Below are 20,436 nucleotides of genomic sequence, written 5' to 3' on the forward strand. Positions count from 1 at the left end.
AAAGGTCAGGATCAGAGATGCAGATAGGAAAGAGCAAAAAGATGGATAACATTAAGATAGAAACAGCGAAAATGCTAAGCAAAAAGATAATATTAAGATAGAAAAACAAAAATATTAAGGTAATAAATTTTGCATCCTAGATTCCATTTCTATGTAAAAAATCCTATTAATATATGGAATTTTTATTTCTTCGATTTTAGACAAGCTATGCTTTTAAAATTTTTCACCAGAGTATATATATCATTTTTAATTTGGAAAATTATAAAAGTACATTCCAATAAGTGGTTTCTAAATTACCAGTTCAGTCTTCAGATCTTGAATTATAGTTGTTTCTTTGTTTAATTCTTCTGTCAGATGTGCCACTTTTTGGTCAGCAGCTTCTCGAAGACTCCTTTCTTCATCATATTTTGACTTTATATCTAATTTAAAAGAGTTATAAATATTAGTTTTATGACATTAACTCTAGGAAAGGACAGTTTTATGAAGTCCTATATATTTATAAATTCCTGCATATTACACAATGCATACCTATATATCATTAATTCAAATTCACATTCCTTACATAACCATAAACACATACAGTAACTTTAACTTCTGATTACATGAAATGATGAACTTAAAATAATCAAATGTTTCTGTCTACATAAATTCCATATAGCACAACACTATTACGAATTAGCTTGTTAATGTATCAATATGCTAATTGATAGCATAACCAAATATTACATCTATATTATTTTTCTTCAAAATGTTACCTATTAATCTTTAAGCATACCCCAAAAGAAAATTCACCTTCTCTAAATTTCAAGAATTCTACAGAGAAAATCAGTCCTTTGAAAGGAGGTAAGAGGACAAATTAATTTTTATAGCAATTCTACTATTAAATTCTAGTAATCACCACCATAGTATATAACAAATGCCTTCTCACACTAACACACAATTAATGCCTTATTTCTAGGCTCTATAATGGTAAAAAGGTTAAGAAGGCTGATGTACTAGCTAAAAAAATCTGATTCAATTTACCTGCAATTTCAGTGGCAAGTTGGGCTGCTTTCTGTTCAAATAAGTCTTTCATTTGCTTAATATTAAAATTTTCTGTTTGGGCTTCTTCTAATTGTTGTTCCAAAGACTGTAGTTCTACAAAAAAAAGTATCACAGTTATTCAAATACATAATTAATACTAGTTATATTTCCTAAATTGTTATTACTTATATCCTAATCATTATAGGAAAGATAATCAACATTAAAAAAAAAGACAATCAACAGGAGTCTATCATCTAATTGCAAATAGAATATGTCAACATTTCAAGAATTAAGCATATCGAATTCATTTAATTCATTCATAAATTCATAATTTATAAACATATAAAACAAATGAAAAGAATATTTAGCATCATGCCCAAATAATCCATAAATATTTGTTTCAAGATTATTTTGATTTCACATTTGTTATTTTCCTATGACCATCAACTAACCGAAGCAGAATATATTCTGCCTCTCTAAAATTTATTATGAGAAATGAAGTTAGAAATGGTTAAAAATCAAGGTCTTATACAAAATAAAAGAATCAATTAAAATATACAGTCAACTCCTAATACTTCATTCTCATAAAAAGATTTCAGAGGGAAAGTAAATAGAACAGCTAACCTCAAAATATAATTTTGATTATTCATTGAGCATTCCTCTAGTTAAAGTCAATTATAAAGATGCTAGTTTCATCATTTTATTCCAAGAGAAAAGGAGTACATCACTCTTTAAAATAGTTTTAACTTTTCTTTAAACTATATTCATGTAATATTCTAGGAGTTTATTTATAACTACAGAATATAACGAATTAAGAAAACACTTAAGATTTTTGTTGGCTGATTAAATTATGAACTTCAAAGGCAATATTCTAAATCTAAAATGTGACTATTCTCTTCACTATTTCAGAGCCAGAAAGTATAACCATTATACAAATTTATGTAGCAGACATCAGAGAAAAAGTAAAAAGTAAAAAAGAAGAATAAGCAAGGAGAAAAAGAAAAATGAAAAAACATCTGCTTTAAGTAAAGTTACCTGCTGCTGAGTCTGCCACCATTCCATCAGGCTTAGATTCCTCAATGAAAATAAGACATAAACAAACACATTAAAATGAAAAGAAAATACTATTACCATTGTCAATGTGAAAAAACAAAAAATCTCTAAAAGCCACATTCTGTGAGGTAAGTAGCAAGATTTTGATAACATTCTGGCCTGTTCACAATCTTCCAGATCTCTAAAGTACCATTAGGCAGACTGGCATAATTATCTACTTGCAGTCACTAGTTCTAATGGATCCTGCAATAAGATAGCATCTTAAATTCCATAAATTCAGTAAAAATACTTTTTTTTTAATGCAGGCTCCCTGCTGGGCTTGAACTCACAACACTGAGATCAAGACCTGAGCTAAGATCAAGAGCTAGATGCTTGACTGAGCCACCCAGACACACCAGTAAAGATTTAAAAATAACATAAATTATTATCTTTATAAACATAGATTATAAAACCAATACTTAAGTCAGCAGATAAGATTCATAATCTCAATAGGGGCGCCCGGGTGGCTGTCAGTTAAGCATTAGACTCTCGGTTTTGGCTCAGCTCATGGTCTCAGGGTCTTGGGACAGAGCCCCATGTCAGGCTCCTTGCTCAGTGTGGAGTCTGCTTGAGATTTTCTGTCCCCCCTCCTTAACCCCACCAGCTCTGATCTCTCTCTCTCTCAAATAATAAATAAACAAATCTCTTCCTTTTTAAAAGATTTATTTATCTTACAGAGAGAGAGAGAGCAAGTGGGCAGAGCAGTAGACAGAGGGAGAAGGAAAAGGAAGGCTCCCCGCTGAGCAGGGAGCCCAGTGCAGGCTCAATCTCGGAACCCTGGGATCATAACCCAAGCCAAAGGCATATGTCTAACCAACTGAGCCACCCACACACCCAATAAATAAATCTTTAAAAATATAAAAAAGATTCAATCATATAACATAAAATTTTGCATAAACTAATATATGCCATGAAGCTATCATTACTAAAAAGTTTAGCATTAAAAGCACAAATTTTTAATTTGGAATTATAAATCATCATTTTAAAAAACAGAAATAAAGAATATATTCCATAAGGTTTAACTTATTATGTGCATTACAAATAAAACACTATATTGCCTAGTCATTATTTTCACATTTCTAAAAAAGTATATATATCTGAAAGAGTTTAATAAGGCATCTCAATGTATATCTGACTTTTTATTTTCCTGTACATTAGATTTAGACATACTAGTGCTAAAAATCATCAATATTTTAAATACATTGCCTCCAAAAGTAAATTTCCTAAATCAAGGCAATTTCATCTTGCAATGTGAAGAATTTATTTATTAAATGTGAAAAAGTCATCTCAAATATAGTAAACAGTTTCCTCTGTTCTCAGGTACAAAAAAAAAAATACAGCACATGTTTTGTGAATTGTTAATGGCATCTCTGTAAAACATGAGTAAATGAACTGAAAGATTACTAAAAACGTCTTTCCTACCTCAAATGCAGAAGTGAGAAGTAATAAGACTGATACCTTGCTATTCGTTTATTTGCATTTTTTTTAGTCCAAATGGAAATTTTTGGTGAAAAAACAAAAAGGCAAAAAGAGGGGCACCTGGGTGGTTCAGTCAGTTAAGTGTCTGCCTTGAGCTCAGTTCATTATCTCAGAGTTCTGAGATGGAGCCCTGCATCAGGTTCCCTGCCCAGTGGAAAGTCTGCTTCTCCCTCTCCCTCTGCTGCTCTTCCTGCTTGTGCCCTCTTGCTCACGCACTCTCTCTCCCTCATATAAATAAATAAAATATTGAAAAAAGGCAGTAAGAGTCACAATGTACTAATATGCAAAGAGATCACTAATTACTTAATAAAATGAGAACTATTGTTGAAGGGTATCCACTTTATTCTTACAAATAAGAACTATATTTGGTAAAATTCATTATTCTATGATTCTTTATGTAACTGTAATACAGAAGCCAATATAATTTTATTTTTTTAAGATTTTATTTACTTATTTGAGAGAGTGAGAGAGAGATCACAAGTAGGGGAAGGGTTAGAGGGAGAAGCAAACTCCCAGTTGAGCAGGGAGCCTGATGCAGGACTTGGTCCATGACCTCAGCCCAAAGCAGATACTTAATTGACCGAGCTATCCAGGTGTCCCAAAAGCCAATATAATTTTAATATAAAAATCATAATTGGTTAAGATATTTATTTATTTAAGATTTTATTTATTTATTTGACAGACAGAGATCACAAGTAGGCAGAGAGGCAGGCAGAGAGAGAGGGGGAAGCAGGCTCCCTGCTGAGCAGAGAGCCCGATGCAGAGCTGGAACCCCCACTGAGCCACCCAGGCGCCCCAAGACATTTATTTAGAAAATACATTAAACAATATATCAACAGAATCTCACTCCAAAGTAACCACTTTTGATACCAATGATTTTGGGTTTTTTTCTATGCATTACTTTTATATAAAGCAGTGTGTATATGTGCGTGTATGTGTGTACATATATATAAAAATATTTCTATTGTTTTTTAAAAATAACACTAGTTTTTAAAAAAACTAAAATTGTTAATACAACCATTCCCCTACATTTTCAAATAATCTGCATAAATGTAAACAAAAAAGTAAATAATAGTTCTTTCCCTACTAACAGACAATTTAGTGATTTCTAATTTGTCACAACACAAATGCTCTGAAGAATTTCACTATTGTCTGAATCTGTATTTTTCAGTAATTTAGGTATATTGTCAGAAAATTAGAATAATGCAGCCTGGTATAAAAAAAATCCACAGGTAACTGATTCTTAATGAAACATCTTTAAGAAACTACATCTTAGCTTCCCAATTATGTGTTTGCTTTCACTAGAATTACAAAAGATATACACTCAAGGCTATAAATATAGATAAACAAATTAGAAGAAGTTATTTATTACAGGTCACCTGCTAACAAAATGCTTATTTTCTTTTTTTTTTTTTAAGATTTTATTTATTTATTTGTCAGAGAGAGAGAGAGAGTGAGAGCGAGCACAGGCAGAGAGGAAGGCAGAGGCAGAGGGAGAAGCAGGCTCCCTGCGGAGCAAGGAGCCCGATGTGGGGCTCGATCCCAGGACGCTGGGATCATGACCCGAGCCGAAGGCAGCTGCTTAACCAACTGAGCCACCCAGGGGTCCCCAAAATGCTTATTTTCAACAATGAAAATAAACAACTAATAAACACACTTTAAGTATTTAAAAGCATTTACTTGCTGCTGCAGCCCTTGAAATTTTTCTAATTCTTTCTTTAATTCTTCTGAGTACCATTTTTCTTCCTAAGAAGAAAAAAGTATATATTTTAATTTAGTAAATTTCAAAAGATTTATTATCTGAAACACTGTAAATAAACAAATATAATCATTTTTATTGTTACCTTAAGTGAAGCCTGAAGGTCTTGGACCTCTTGTCTAAGTAGTGTTATATCATCTCTAAACATAAATTGGGGGAAAAAAGGAATTAATAGTTAACGTCCTCTAATAACCTGGTCTCTTAATAAATCATGGCTAGTGACTATACATTAATATTCTAGTTTTCTCAATTAAAAAGAAAGGTTTTAGAATTTTACACATAGAATTTTATGTATACCCCTTAGAAAAATAATTTTATTCTGAAAGGTCACTGTTTATGAATGGAAAAACACCTTACCACTGAAATGATATAATTATTAAGTGCCTGAGCCAGAAACAAAATAACTCCCATTAATTTCCCAATAATAAGTATTAATAGCTTCCTATTGCAGTTAGGATAAAATCTGAACTCATTAACAAGGACTATACAATCTGGACAGTAGAGACCCTGCCTTAATACCCTCCTCCTCATTCCCTCAGCTCAGGCAACTCTGGCTTCTTTCTGTTCCTTGAGTCCTATCAAACCTTCTCATATTCTATTGCCCTTCCCTCAGAGACAGTCTGACAAAGAACAGTGAGCACACTACTTGGGCCCTACCACACAAAACAGATAATATCACATGCACTCATAACATCATATACTTCAAAGCGATTGTACTGTACCGCTTCAGAGCAAGAGCCTCTCCTCCATGACTTGAGTCATTACCAGCATCATGAACTACCTCATAGTGTTTGAAAAGTTCATCAGCAGATCCAAGGGATTTCATACACTGGGGACATATGAAACCCTGTAGAAAGAGGCAGAAAAAGTTTACAAAATTCTGTTTAATACTGGAAGACAGCAATTTGTATATTATGAAATACAGTCAAATATTATACCAATGGTGCCATTAGTAGACTGTAATTTATGACATTAAGCCCAAAATCTGGTATTGTGTAAATGTACATCACTGTCTATTCTGGTTGAAGTTTATGAAATACGAAAAAAACCCTTAAAACCATCTTTTAGGTTGAATAAATTGATGGCTAGAATACAGAATTCTAATTTGAGAATATAGTTCTAATCTAGAAGACTAGTTGAGAAGATCTACCATCATGTCCTCTCTCTCTCTTTCTAGATATGCCCCTTAGTAAAATAATATCTGCCCTAATCTACTTCATAGGAATGATGATAACAAAAAAACTAAAAACAAAGTATTATGATCACTAAAGGAAAAAGGTAATATAGTAAATAATTTATAATTATCACAGAATATCTATAATGATTGAGAAGTATTGTAGTACTACTGTATATACTGTAAATTCCTTGCTAACCTAAGATTAACACTGTAAAAGCCTAAAGTTAATAGTCCCATAAAATATTAAACGCTTATAAACAATCTCAGAATTATATGACTAAGGCATACAAGGTCCAGTATGAGTATTCCCTCAATGACCTAATCACTCTGATGCCTGAACATCTCTCACTCTGTACAACTCTACTGACATTTTCAACTATTCTGACTTACTTATATTCTCTGAACACACCATGGTATCCCACATTTCTTTGCATATATTGCTTTCTCCCCCCAGCACTATGCTTAGTAGCTCATCAAGTTTCTACTTTCACTAAATAAACAACACACACTGAAGATTTTCATCCATTTTTCCATAATGGCTAGTGTAGTATTTCTTAACATACTCTGTATTTTCTACACTGAATATTTATTTAATAAAATAAAATAACAACCAGCAAACTCAGCCATTAGAGCATGCAACTCTTCAAGGTTATGAGTTCAAGCCCCAACTTGAACCTAGGGTATGGAGCCTACTTTAAACATAAATAAATAAGTAATAAAAGTATGAATGAACCTGACAGGGCATAATTTGGCAAAAAACAGAAACAAAAACAAAAACAGAAGAGGGGTACCTAGGTAGCTCAGTGGGTTAAGCGTCTACCTTCCACTCATAAGTTAAGCTCATAACTTCCACAGGTTATGAGCAGATCAAGTCCCACTTGATCTGACTCCCTGTTCAGCAGGAAATCTGCTTCTCCCTCTTCCTCTACCCTTCCTCCCTGCTCGTTCTCTCTCACACACTCAAATCAATAAAAGTCTCTATTAAAAAAGAAAAAAAAAAAAGAAGAGCTTTAACACCTTGCCAATTACAAAACTTTCCAAGGGATAGCCTGAGTAAAGTAATAAATACTCTGAAACAAGTAAAAACCAAAAAATTAATTAAAAACTTCTCCTTCTCTGGATGCTACAAAAACAGCATATCGTCATTTCTCATTTATGTATGCTGTGTGGCAGGACCAAGGCTTGTATACTGAGGATACTGATACATAGACAAATATTACCAGACAATGGTACAATACAAGTAGATATAAAGAACTACAGGAACACAGGAAAAGAGGCATTCAAATCTGCCTGTGGCAGGAGTTACTGCTTTACAAAAAATGCACAGATACTCGTATATATTATGTATATGTGTATACACACTAGACACTGGACACTGGAATTTGGTACTAAAGAATGAGTAGGAGTTACTTGTCAGAAATAAAAGAAAGGCATTCTAACAAAGGTATGGAAAGAGGTTTGAACAGTTGTGCTGCAATTGGGAAACAGAGGTGTGTCCTGATCACAGAGCCAGAGTGAGGGGCAGGGGCACAACAGGTAAATGAACACAATGATCTCCTATGAAACTCCTGAAATGAGCAAAAAGAGCAGTATTAATGATGCACCTTTGGACATCTGAATGATGCCCTGAGGCTGCAGAGATATTTGATGCTCAGCACTGTCTTTAAATGAATGAATGTTCCTGGTCTATGTGCTAATCTAGCTGATGTTATGCTCTTTCTTTAAAAACCATCTATTATCTACCATCATGTTTCATAAAGCTCCACATTATGCCTAATTTGTCATTCTTATAACTTCTGTAATTAACATTACAGAACTTGTAATTAACATGCCTTTAGTGCAATAGAATATCAACCTCCATACTATTTAGTCCGTCATTTCTCTTTTGCATCTCAGCTTTTACTAGTAATCAGAAGACAAATTAGAATGTTCCCCGGAGAATCCACATACCAATTACACTATTTAATCTTTGTAACTTTGGCTTTTTGAGTACTGTCTCTACTTCCAGATTTTGCATCTAGATATCTAAGGATTCAAGAAAGCTAATGATCACATTAAGGTATGCCATACCTTCTTAAAGCTTCTAAATATTACCAGGTTAATACTCCAGAAAGAACTGATTCATCCCTAAAGAGAAATTTTAGAAATTCAGTAATATATATTTAATTATAGAAATAACCCCACCTAAGTGAATTCTCCAGATGATTCACCTAAGTGAATTTCCCATGCTTAAATAACACTTTAACTTTGAGACATTTATAGTAAAAATAAATCTTTCTAAAATACATATACTTTCTCATCTTCTTAAATAGATGATATTAAACTTGTTTGATGTCTCAGAGACATAAGTATTCTTCACTGAATGGGTGGGTGACTTTATTAATTCTAGCCTCTTTCATTTCTGTACCCAACATTTTATAGTTTTTTCCTATAGCCTGTTTTGACTTTTCACAATCATTTCTTAAAATTATTCACATGCTATATCTAATAATGTTAGCCTGATACAGATGGGAAGGATAAAGAAAAAAGTTTATTAAAACCACATCACTCATTTAAAATGACACTATTTACTGCTCGGCAGGGAGCCTGCTTCCCCTTCTCTCTGCCTGCCTCTCTGCCTACTTGTGATCTTTGTCAAATAAATAAATAAAATCTTTAAAATGACAGTAATATAAGCTCAGAGTGAGTATCTGAGGAATGTCTCATGAACAGAATACATGATCTTTAGTTAATGGACCCTGTAATACTAATTCTGGATATTACAAGACTGCTTCTCTATTTTTTCTCAACCACCTTCAAGGGAACTGAAGTTAACTAGGTCAATAACTTCCATAAAAATACTGTTAGTAAACAATAAAATACTAAAAACAACCAGCTACATTTATTTCCTTTGATCCTTCCAAACTTCCAAACACACACAGACACCACACACACACACACACACACACACACACACACAGTGTACTTAAGATTAAAAACAGTAAGTCCCCTACTCTTAAGTTTCAGTTATCTCTAATCCTTTCTCAGATACACTGCAGCTAAGAACTTTCCCTAACTTGATACTTACGGTATCCCTGCTATACTAAGAGTTCTTTCAATTAAAAAGAAAGTTCTTAATTAAGTGATAAGTAGGTGATATTGGGTCTTTTCACTTTGGTTAACCCATAAAGAAAAAAAGCTGACACAGATTTTCTGCAAGGAAGACAACTGGTAAAGTTCTAAGGAGAGCTCTAAGAATCTTTTATGCCTCTTTCTTTGCTGGCACCAGTTATCTAGTTTAACTGGTATCCTCCTATAATGTACCCATCTTCCCCACCACCCTAAAAAATGTCTGGTTTAACTGTTTCCCAATGAAGTTTTTCTGGGTTCCCCTCAACTTGAATCACCACTGCACTCTTTTTGCAAATAATATTCATCAGAGAAATTTCCTGAGGTAGAGAGCATAACTTATTTACCTTTTTATCTCCTTTACTTACCAAAATACATGGTACATAAGAAGTACTCTATTAATATGCTAAATACATAAATATTTGATGAAATCCTTTTCTTATATATATAACAGCCAGACAGAAATACAAACATTTTTTTTTTTTTTTTTTGGTCTTTCTGGGTACAAAAAGTTTCCTTCTTTTATAAGATTTGCAAAGGAATGGAGGGAAAAAGGCCATGTTTCTTTTTATTTTTAGAATATTGCAGTAATTTTCAAAGGAAACAGAGATATTGAGATCACTAAGAAACTTTTGCCAGCCTGCAAACAGACAATAGTTCCCCTCACCGGCTTCCACCCTCAGTCATAGACATACACCAGTCCCACCCAGGACAGAGAAACATGTGGGTGATCCAGTATTAATGAGGAGTTTGTGCCATTCTGTCACTTTCCTCAAGTCCAGGGTGTCAAAACAAAGACTGAAACAATGGTAGATCCAAATTCTAATGCCCTATTTGATCTCAAAAAAAAAAACAGTAACAATATGCTAAATCCTCTTTCTATATAAGAGTAAAAGCAGTTTAACCTAAAACATCTTAAAACATTCATTAGCATTAACTAAATAATAAAAGATATAACCTATAGATGTTGAAATCAAGTATCATTCACTTTACATTTCAAATTTCATGGCAAAATTTATACAAAAATATTAACTTAAGCTTTTATATTTGTTTACAGATTCACAAAAAGACAGCTGCAGAGAGTAAGGGCAACCAACCCAACTTCCCAAGAGCCTGTTTTCCTTATTGAACCTCTTTGAAGCATGCATAATTAAAGCAATCCATATTCCCTCTGTAGCATAAAAAGTTAAGCAACACCGAGGCAAGGAAAAACAAAACTATTTTGAGCAACCCATAACCAAGCTGCCAAAGCAAAATATACAGGACCCACAGTAACACTGGAGTCATTAAGAAGTTCCTGTCCTCTTGTCCGATTTTCAGTGTGCACTTGCTGGTAATGCTCCGACAAATCAATAGCAGTTATACATCTTTTCAAACATAATGGACAGATGAAACCCTGTGAAATAACAACTTTTAGGAGGATGCACATAAAAAGTTATTTATAAATCAAAATATAACACAACAGGAAAATAATTAATATATCTCTTTACAGTATATGTAAGGAAAATTTTCATAGTAACTATATACAAAAAGGGAAAGATCTATCCAAAGTAGGATGACTAAAAGCAGCTTCCATCCTTATGCTGGAAATTCCCACTGGTTCAATTTTATTATAATTACCAGTTGCTTTACTTGCAATATTAATTACTCTTTTTGTTTAGGACACCTTGTCCTTATTTATCTGAGAGCCATTACTGGCAAGTTAACTTTAATTTTAGATCAAGAAATGACTGACAGTTACAACAAACAGTTTTATGTGAGATAATATTCTCAACAAAAGGAGTACTTAAAATGAAAGCAATTTTTAATCTTCACCATATTCCACTAGCCTAAGATCCCATTTTTGCCCACACCCATAATTCTCAATAGGGGATCCTTCCTTCTAAATTCATGAGCCAAATAAAATCATTTTAAATCAATCTCCCTAATACCCAACACCTAACAATATCTATACTTTAAAATGGGGGCTACCACACTATCTATGGTTTGAAGTAAATAAAATGAAGACTGTAGTGAAGGATAATAGGTTATAAACGCCAGGAGTTTTTGTGTCAAAGATAGATGTGGATTTGAGATCCAACCAATGCTGACTCTATGACCTTAAGGAAATCACTCTATTTTGCTAAATGCCGGTTTCCTCATCTACAAAATGGGGTTAATGTTAGCACCTATTCCTCTAGATAAGAGGCTTAGTGGATACCTCTAAGTGCTCAATAAAAATTCTGTCACTAGATACATGGTTAGAGAGGAAAGAAAATGAAGCCAGGAAAGGCTGAAAGAGCAGAAGAAAAGACAGGAATTAAAAATCTGAAATTTTCAGCAAGGCCAAAGTAGTAGTAAGACTATGAGAAAGTTTTTGAGAGGGTAAGTAGTTGTAAGGAATGGGAACATTCAGTTTTAACATCTCAAGTCAAACTATTCTGCCCAATAATAAAGTGAAAAGTATTACCATGAACTTGAGAAGCTAGAAAAGAATAAAGATCACTAGAATTGCAAACATCAAGAACTGGGAAGTTAGGATGTTCCTTGAGTCACTAATGCCACTTGGGGTAATAGCAAAGGAGACAAGGACTATAAAGAAATTCCCAAAGTGGGAGGCAAGGCAGGAAAGCAGTTACGAACTAGGCTTGGGCTTGAATCCTTGATTCACACCACTCTTAGTAGCTTATAGGACCTTCAATTTCCTCATCTGTGAAATGTAACAGTAACACCTACTTCATATGGGGGCGGGGAGGGAAATCCTGATAATTAAATGAGATAATAGATGCTAGGTGTTTATCATAGCATCTGATACAAATAAAACAATCAATGTTAGTTATCATTAATATCATTATTCCTTTTGTTAACAACCCTTAAGAGGTTAGCAAGGGGATGAAAGTAAGGAACATGAATTCTTTTTATTTTTTCTTTTTACTACTGAAAGAGTTATGTTCAGGCAACCACGTTCCAAACTGCTGGAGCTATAGAATAGTTACTTAAAAGACTGCATCATTGCATTTTTTTTGCCATGATAGATTTACGTTGCCTCTCACTTCACTGGTTTCTTCACTATAAGCTTCCACATACAATCACTTAATGATTCATTCAAAAAGTATGTACTGAGTGTGATTACTATGTTCTAGCCATTATGCTACACTGCTGAGAACACAATGGTAAATAAGGCAAAATCCTACCCTCAGGAAGCTTACAGGCTTCTTGAAAAAGTTGCGAAAGAAAATAATTACATTTTATACCCCACTAATCAGAAATCCTACTAGAACTACCTTGAAACCTTTAGAACCCTAGGACTTCACTACTACCACTCTGACCCAAGCCACTCCCACACTGCACATGGATGACTGCAACAGCCTTCCAACAGCCTCTCTGCTTTTACCCTTACCTCACCAACACTTTATTCTCCACAGAGCAGCAAGAACGTATCCTATAAAAATGTAAATAAATTTTGTCACTTTCCTTGTCAAAATTCTCCAAGGGCTTCCCATCTCACCAGGAGTAAAAAACCGAAGTCTGTACAAAGGCCTAGAAGGCAGGCCTAGAAGGCCCTGCATGAGGTGGCTTAATTACCTCCCAGATCCAACCTCTCCTCACTCACTGCGCTGGAGCCACACTAGTCCCCCGCTCCTTTTCTGACACGCTCGGAAGGCTTCCACCTCGGAGACTTTCTACTTGTTCCAGACAAATAGAACATGGTTGTTCCAGAAACCTACATGACTCATTTCCTCACTTCCTTCAGTCCTTCCTGAGCTATTCCCTTCTCAGAGAAGTCTTCCCTGACAATCCTATTTGAAACTGCAAGCACCCAAAACACTTTCTATGACTCCTTCCCTATTTTATTTTTCTCAATAACACCAATTATTTCCCTCCGTCCACTTCTAGTATGTTTTGGGTTTTTTGCCTTTGCACCTACTAGGATGTAAGTTCTACAATGACAAAAATTCTTGACTATTTTACTCACTGCCATATCTCCAGCATCCAGAATAGTGTCTGACAATACATATTGGATAAATAAAGGAGTCTTGGAATAATAATCATTACCAAAAAGATAGAAAATACAATCCCCCAGAAGCACATGGAAGAAGCATCTATTCCACATGTGAGTCAAGTAAGTTTACTGAAAAAGTAATTATCTGTAAAGAGGTAAATAAAAGGACAACCAGATATTAACCAGGCCAAAAAAAAAAAAAAAAAAAGTAAAAAAGAGCAGGTAAGGCTTGGGGATCAGCATGCAGAAGTCCAGACATAAGAACAAACTTGTCACACCTTAAAAGCACGACTTCTGTATTCCTGGATCAAAGACCGTAAAGAAATACAACCACACATATAAGATCAATTGGTATCTCACAAAAAGAAAAAATTTAATTCAATGGGGAAAGGGAACATTTTCAACTAATCATACTGAAACAACCATATACAGAACTGGTTTCGATATCCGTATGAAAAAAAAAAACCTCAACCACTATCTCATATCACATACAATATTTTAAAATAAATAATAGACTTAGACACACACACCAAAATATCAGAGGTAAGCGTAGCAGAAAGTCTTTGCAATCTTGGGGTAGGCAAAAAAATAAAAAATTGTAGAACGACCCAAAACGCAATAACCATAAGAGAAAAGGCTGACAAACTGGATTTTAAGAAAGTTAAAAACTTCTTCTCTTTGGAAGACACCATTAACAAAATGAAAAGCAAGCCACAGACTGAGAAAAAATATACACACTACATATATCTGATTGAGGTGTAAAGTCGAAAACTATGGCCCAATATTACACACCGCTTTGTTGACCGGTGATGGGAGAGCTTCAAATAGCCTAACTGCAAGTACCCTTCCCACTCTACTCCCACAGACAGAATCTTCTACTCAAATAATCGTCTTCTTGGAGCGCCTCACTGGCTCGGTCAGTAGAGCATACAACTCTTGATCTTGAGATTGTGAGTTCAAGCCCTACTTCAGATGTAGAGATTTCTTAAAAAATAAAATCTTAAAAAAACAAAAAGAAAATGCCCTCCTCTTCACAGAGCCTGCTTATCCTTAAGTAGCAGGTTTCAGTTCCCTGCCAGCCCAGAGAATAATTCAAACAAGCCAGTCATAATCTCCTGCAGGAACCATAATCTCCTGCACCTCACCCTCTTGGTATCATAAACCATGCCTCTCACAGCCCATAGTTGTTAGTTTTGTTCCCAAGTTCAATCCTCATATGGCCCTTCAAGGCATACAGTGTCTTCCTGGGCCATGAGAATATGTGACTAAAAAACTGCTGTTGATTTCAACCTGTCCAGTGTCAGGTTAATTTTATGTTCAGCAATTCCTATAAGCCTAAGACAGGAAACCTTCCTTAACCAATAGGATTAAAAGGAGGCAATCAATATTCTGACAAAGGACTTGTACACAGAATAGACTAAAAAAAAAAAATTCTTACAGTTCAATAATAAAAAGATAAATAATCCAACTTTTAAAATGGTCAGATTTCCTGATGCAGACAAAATGGAATAGATATGCTTTTCCCAATTTCTCCTGCTAAGTATACCTAACATCCCTAGACATTATATATAAAACAAACATAAGAAAATTCTGAAAAGTAATGAGATGGGAGACTCAGGATCAAGGACTGACACAGTGATAAATACTCTGGGTTTTCTTTTGCCTCATATTTTCCAGACTGGGGGCTGAAGAAGCTGGCAACCTAGAAACTTCAATGGACACTTAAAAAAAAGCCTTCCTTCTCGACCCAAAGGACCAGGAAAATTCAGTGGGTACTAAGAATGTAAGGCAGACTAGAAAGGGATAAAGGGTGAACAAAGATGTTTGTTTCTGGCAACACATTATACTAAAGAGTCTGAACAACCATCCTAATGATAACAACTGAAGAATATAAAAGCTTGGGCCCGCTCCATAGTTCAGCTGGTTAAGTGTCAGACTTGATTTTGGCTCAGATCATGATCTCAGGGTCCTAAGATCCAGCCTCCCACATCAGGCTAAGTGCTCAGAGGGCAGTCTGCATGAAATTCTCTCTCCCCAGAATTCTCCCTCTCCATCTCCCTCTGCCCCTTCCCACACTGTGCTCCCTCTCTCTCTTTCAAATAAATAAACAAATCTTTTTTAAAATATTTTTTCATTATTTAATTTTCTTAGAAAACAAGAGAGAGTACGAGGTGGGGGTGGGGAGGTGGAAGGAGATGGATAAGCAGACTCTACACTGAGCACAAGGCCTGACATGAAGCTCAACCCCAGGAACCTGAGATCACGACTTGAGACCAAGAGTCAGATGCTTAACTGACAGAGCCACCCAGGTGCCCCAAAAAATAAATCTTTAAAAAAATATATATATAAAAAATCATTTTTACATTACATATTATTTGTTTGATATAAACTGAACATGTAACTTCAAAATTCTTATGTTGAAATCCTAACCCCCAGTGTGATAGTATTAGGAGGTGAGCCTTGGGAGGTGATTAGGTCATGAGGGTGGAGCCTTCATGAATAGGGCTAGTGCCTTTATAAAAGAAGCCTCAGACAGTTCTCTTGCCCCTTCAGCCATTTGAAGATGGCCTTCTATAAAACCAGAACCAGGCCTTCAGCAGACACACCTTGATCTTGAACGTCCCAGGCTCCAGAGCTCTGAGAAATAAACGTTGGTTGTTTAAGTCACTCAGTCTATAGTACTTTTGTTAGAACAACCCATACTAAGACAATATTATATATACATTATTACATAAGATAAAATATAACATAAATAATAAACATAAAAAATAACATAAAGTAATTTTTATAAAATATAACATAAATAAAGCAAGGTATTGCTTTATTTCTATTTCTTTAGAGTCCTGGAGACCCAGGTGAAAAGGTGGCTCAGTCAGTTAAGTGTCTGACTCTTGATCTCGGCTCAGGTCTTGATCTGAGGGTAATGAGTTCAAGCCCTAAAAAATTAATTAATTAAAAAAAAATAAAGTCCTGGAGACTGTATTTCAAATTCCATATAGACAGCCACTAAGGGAACAAAGCTCAAACCTATAATTTGTTCAAAGTGGGATGCCAACCTTAAGATAAAAGGGAAACAAACCTTAGAGAGAGACTGACAGACACGCAGACATATCATCCAAGACCTTAACAAGTATATACCCCAGCACTGGGCATATGAACATCTAGAGCAGTATTTGTCTGCCAATAGGAATAACTCATGACATAGGTAAAAACTAAAGTGGCAGGAGGAAGAAAGAATAAGATAAGAATGTAGGACAGAATGGAATCCAGAATACAAGAGAAAAGATTGAAATCTGATAAGAAAAGAAAACTGTCTTCCATTTTGATAACAAAATGAGGACATTCACCTAATAGCTCCTATTTTCCCAATGATATAAAACGTGCCTGAGGGAAGGTGGGATTGGGTAAGACTTAGGAGAAATATGAGGATAAAGAAGAGAGTAAAACTATATCAGAGAGTAGGAAAATGACACTAATAAGAAACTATAGCAGGCACTGCTCACTACCCACTGGAGATTTCTATTTATTTATTTACTTATTTATTTACTTATTTATTGTGGTCTGACCGAGGTCAACAATTAAACTTGCTCTTAAAATTCAACTGATAGGGTGCCTGGGTGGCTCAGTGGGTTAAGCCACTGCCTTCGGCTCAGGTCATGATCTCAGGGTCCTGGAATCCAGGCCCGCTTCGGGCTCTCTGCTCAGCAGGGAGCCTGCTTCCCTCTCTCTCTCTCTCTCTCTGCCTGCCTCTCTGTCTACTAGTGATCTCTGTCAAATAAATAAATAAAATCTTAAAAAAAAAAAATTCAACTGATACTTTTCTCCTCACTCTCATGGTCTTGTTACATCACATCATGGTTAATATCCATATACATGAAATCAGATGACCAGAAAGAGACAAAACAGGGAAATGAATAGATAGAGAGATAAATCCAGAAATACACAAGACAGAAGACAGACTCACCAACCAAGAGGTGCAAAAGTGGGGATCACAGAAAAGGGGACTGGGTAGGCAATACACTTGGGCCCAGAAAGGGGCAACTGACAGAAACTGTCAGAGCAGAATGTGAGTATGTCGATGTCTTAAAAACAAGATTATTGATGGTTTTTATGCTCTTCTCTTTCCTTTCCCCTTTTTCTATAATGAGCAAATATTGTTCATTAAAAATAGTAATAATAAAGCAACTACTAAGGCTGATTTCTTCAAAAATTTGAGTTCCTTCTTAAATTTTATTTACTTTCCCCATTAATTTTTAATAAACTATGAAAGATAATAGTTCTTACAAAGTTGTAAACGAAGATAGCAAATAATGTACAGACTTTATGGATAACCTAATTTTTCATTAGTTCAATAGTTCATGACAGAGCAAACACTAATTAATTGGTAATTTTTATAAATAGATTTAAGATCTTCCATTATGTTGAGATAACATGAGCACTGAAGACAAATTAACAATATTAATTCTGTCTTAATACACACTTTCTCAGTCTTAAAACTAAACACCAGGATTTTTCTATAAGTGTGATTCAAAAGTCACATTCCAGTTTATAAGAATGAGAGCCTTTCCTGCAAAAGTTTAAATTACTGATCATTACTCCAAACACCTGCCCATTTTCCCTTAAATAGTACTAAATTTTATTGTGAAATTATTATTTCCATACCTCTGAAGAGCTTTCATTATTGACATCCACTGTGTTTATAGGAGCTGCTGATGAATCTAAATCAGAACCTTGAGAGCCAACTCTCCCAGGAGTCTGAAACAAAGAGAGAGGAAAAATTAGATATTAATAATATACTCATAAACTATTTAACAACCTAAACAGTAATCAGGGCTAGCCTTATACATAAATGTAGATGTCCTCTCAACAAAAATAACAAACAGCACGAGCAGCTATCCTTTACCGAAGACTGTGCCTAGTACTGTATCAAGATCTCTGCCTGCATTCTCTCATTTTTAAAAGTCTTTTAAAATTAATAAAGAGCTTATTTTTATATATAGTGCCTATAGTCTGCAACTTTCACAAAAAAAGCTTATTTAATCATAATGACACCTCCAAAAGAGGCAGGACAGATGCTAACCTCTATAGATGAGAAAACAGATTCGAAGTGGCTAAAAGATTTCTCAAGATTGTACTGTTAAAAAAAAAATCAGAAAGAACTAAAATGCTGACCTTCTAATTCCCCTTGCATTGCTCTCTCTACCGTACCAACTAAACTACAATAATTTGAGGGTAGCTAAAAAGATCAACACAGCCTATTCATGCCAATCATTAGCAATCTATCTCCAATACTTGATATTTCATCACCAAAAATATATATAGTTTGGAGGATCAAAGGTCTTTTTCTTTTTCTCTTGCAACACTTATCCTCTAACATTATCATTCATTAATACCTAGGTGTTACCTTAAAGGAACTGAAAATCTAGTAAAACACTGGGCAAGAAAGATTCTTAGAACACAACAAACTTAATAATCCTTAGCAAAAAACATTTATGGTACATAACATCATTATTCTCACTTCACACAAAAGAGAACTGAGGTATGAAAACTTAAGTAATTTGCCCAAAATCACATGACTAATCAATGGGAGAAAGGTTTTTAATTTGAGTAGTCCGGCTCATAATCACTAAACCATACTGCTTTTCTGCTGAGATGCACCACCTCAAGCACCCAAGACTGAGTGCAATTCACTGTACTTGTCTCAACACGCAAACACCCTATTCATCACTATTAAATACTCAACATAAATGCCAAATAAGAAGGAAATGCTACCACTTTGAAATTCATCAATAAAAATGAATACGAAAGCTGCACTGAGGGGAACCTCAGCTCAGGTCATGATCTCAGCGTCTCAGGATCCAGCCCTTTGGCAGGCTCCCGCTCAGTAAGAAGTCTGTTTCTCCCTCTTCCTCTGCCGCTCCCCCTACTTGTGCTCTCTTTCCCTCTGTCAAATAAATAAAATCTTTAAAAAAAAAAAAAAAAGCTGCATAGAAAAATGACAAAACATACACACTCTAATTATGTATAAAAACTATGTAAGAGATTCAAGGGATATATATCCCAAAATACAAATGATTTCTGTAGCAAGACACAGTTATGGATATATTGGATTTTAGGTCTTCAGGTTTTGGTTTGGCTCTTTTTTTTTTTTTTAAGAATTCTAGATCCATAGTTAAATTACCTTTAAACTGAAATTTTTCTTGTCATTAAAAATAAGAAAAAAAAAGCAGACCTCTCCAAATTGGATGATCCACATTCCTGTCATATTTTCCCAAAATGTAACCTTCTAAAACTTTGTAAACTTACCCAGAGTATGACTTACTTGTGTTCATTTAAAATTCATAAAATTCTTATTTTTAACTCTTCTATCAGCTATCCTCCTCTAAAAAACAAAGTAAGATTCTGGGACGCCTGGGTGGCTCAGTTGGTTAAAAACAAAGTAAGATTCTTTCCTAAAATGGTATGCTTGAGACACGAATTTATAAATAAATAAAAGCCAGCTATCTAGATTTGATGATACTTATGCATCTGGCAGAAAGGTAGCTCAGTGGTGAAAAGACCCTTTAATTACATACTGAATATAAAGAATTATATAAAACTAGAAATTCAGGGGCGCCTGGGTGGCTCAGCGCGTTGAAGCCTCTGCCTTCGGCTCAGGTCATGATCCCGATCCGAGGATCGAGCCCCACATCAGGTTCTCTGCTCGGCGGGGGGCCTGCTTCCCCCTCTCTCTCTGACTGCCTCTCTGCCTACTTGTGATCTCTGTCTGTCATGTAAATAAATAAAATCTTTAAAAAAAAAAAACTAGAAATTCAT

The 20,436-nt window shown here is 34.8% G+C and overlaps 1 protein-coding gene across 3 annotated transcripts in view; it reads right to left on the reverse strand.

Moving 5' to 3' along the window:
• EEA1 (early endosome antigen 1) overlaps positions 1–20,436 on the reverse strand; it is a 120,294-nt gene that overhangs the window by 70,576 nt on the left and 29,282 nt on the right. Inside the window, exons 2-9 of one of the 3 annotated variants that reach the window (XM_045082983.1) lie at positions 18,283–18,375; positions 10,909–11,034; positions 6,076–6,200; positions 5,439–5,493; positions 5,275–5,340; positions 2,059–2,098; positions 1,024–1,137; positions 298–419 (exon numbers count right to left, since the gene is read on the reverse strand). In XM_045082983.1, the coding sequence (XP_044938918.1) occupies positions 298–419; positions 1,024–1,137; positions 2,059–2,098; positions 5,275–5,340; positions 5,439–5,493; positions 6,076–6,200; positions 10,909–11,034; positions 18,283–18,375 (741 nt within the window). Of the gene's footprint in view, positions 1–297; positions 420–1,023; positions 1,138–2,058; positions 2,099–5,274; positions 5,341–5,438; positions 5,494–6,075; positions 6,201–8,600; positions 8,658–10,908; positions 11,035–18,282; positions 18,376–20,436 lie in introns of those variants that run through there. The other 2 variants (XM_045082985.1, XM_045082984.1) reach the window with 2 other exon arrangements.

Source organism: Mustela putorius, unplaced genomic scaffold (assembly GCF_011764305.1).
Source record: "Mustela putorius furo isolate JIRA1106 unplaced genomic scaffold, ASM1176430v1.1 tig00000640_pilon_pilon_pilon, whole genome shotgun sequence".
Lineage (NCBI taxonomy): Eukaryota > Metazoa > Chordata > Mammalia > Carnivora > Mustelidae > Mustela > Mustela putorius.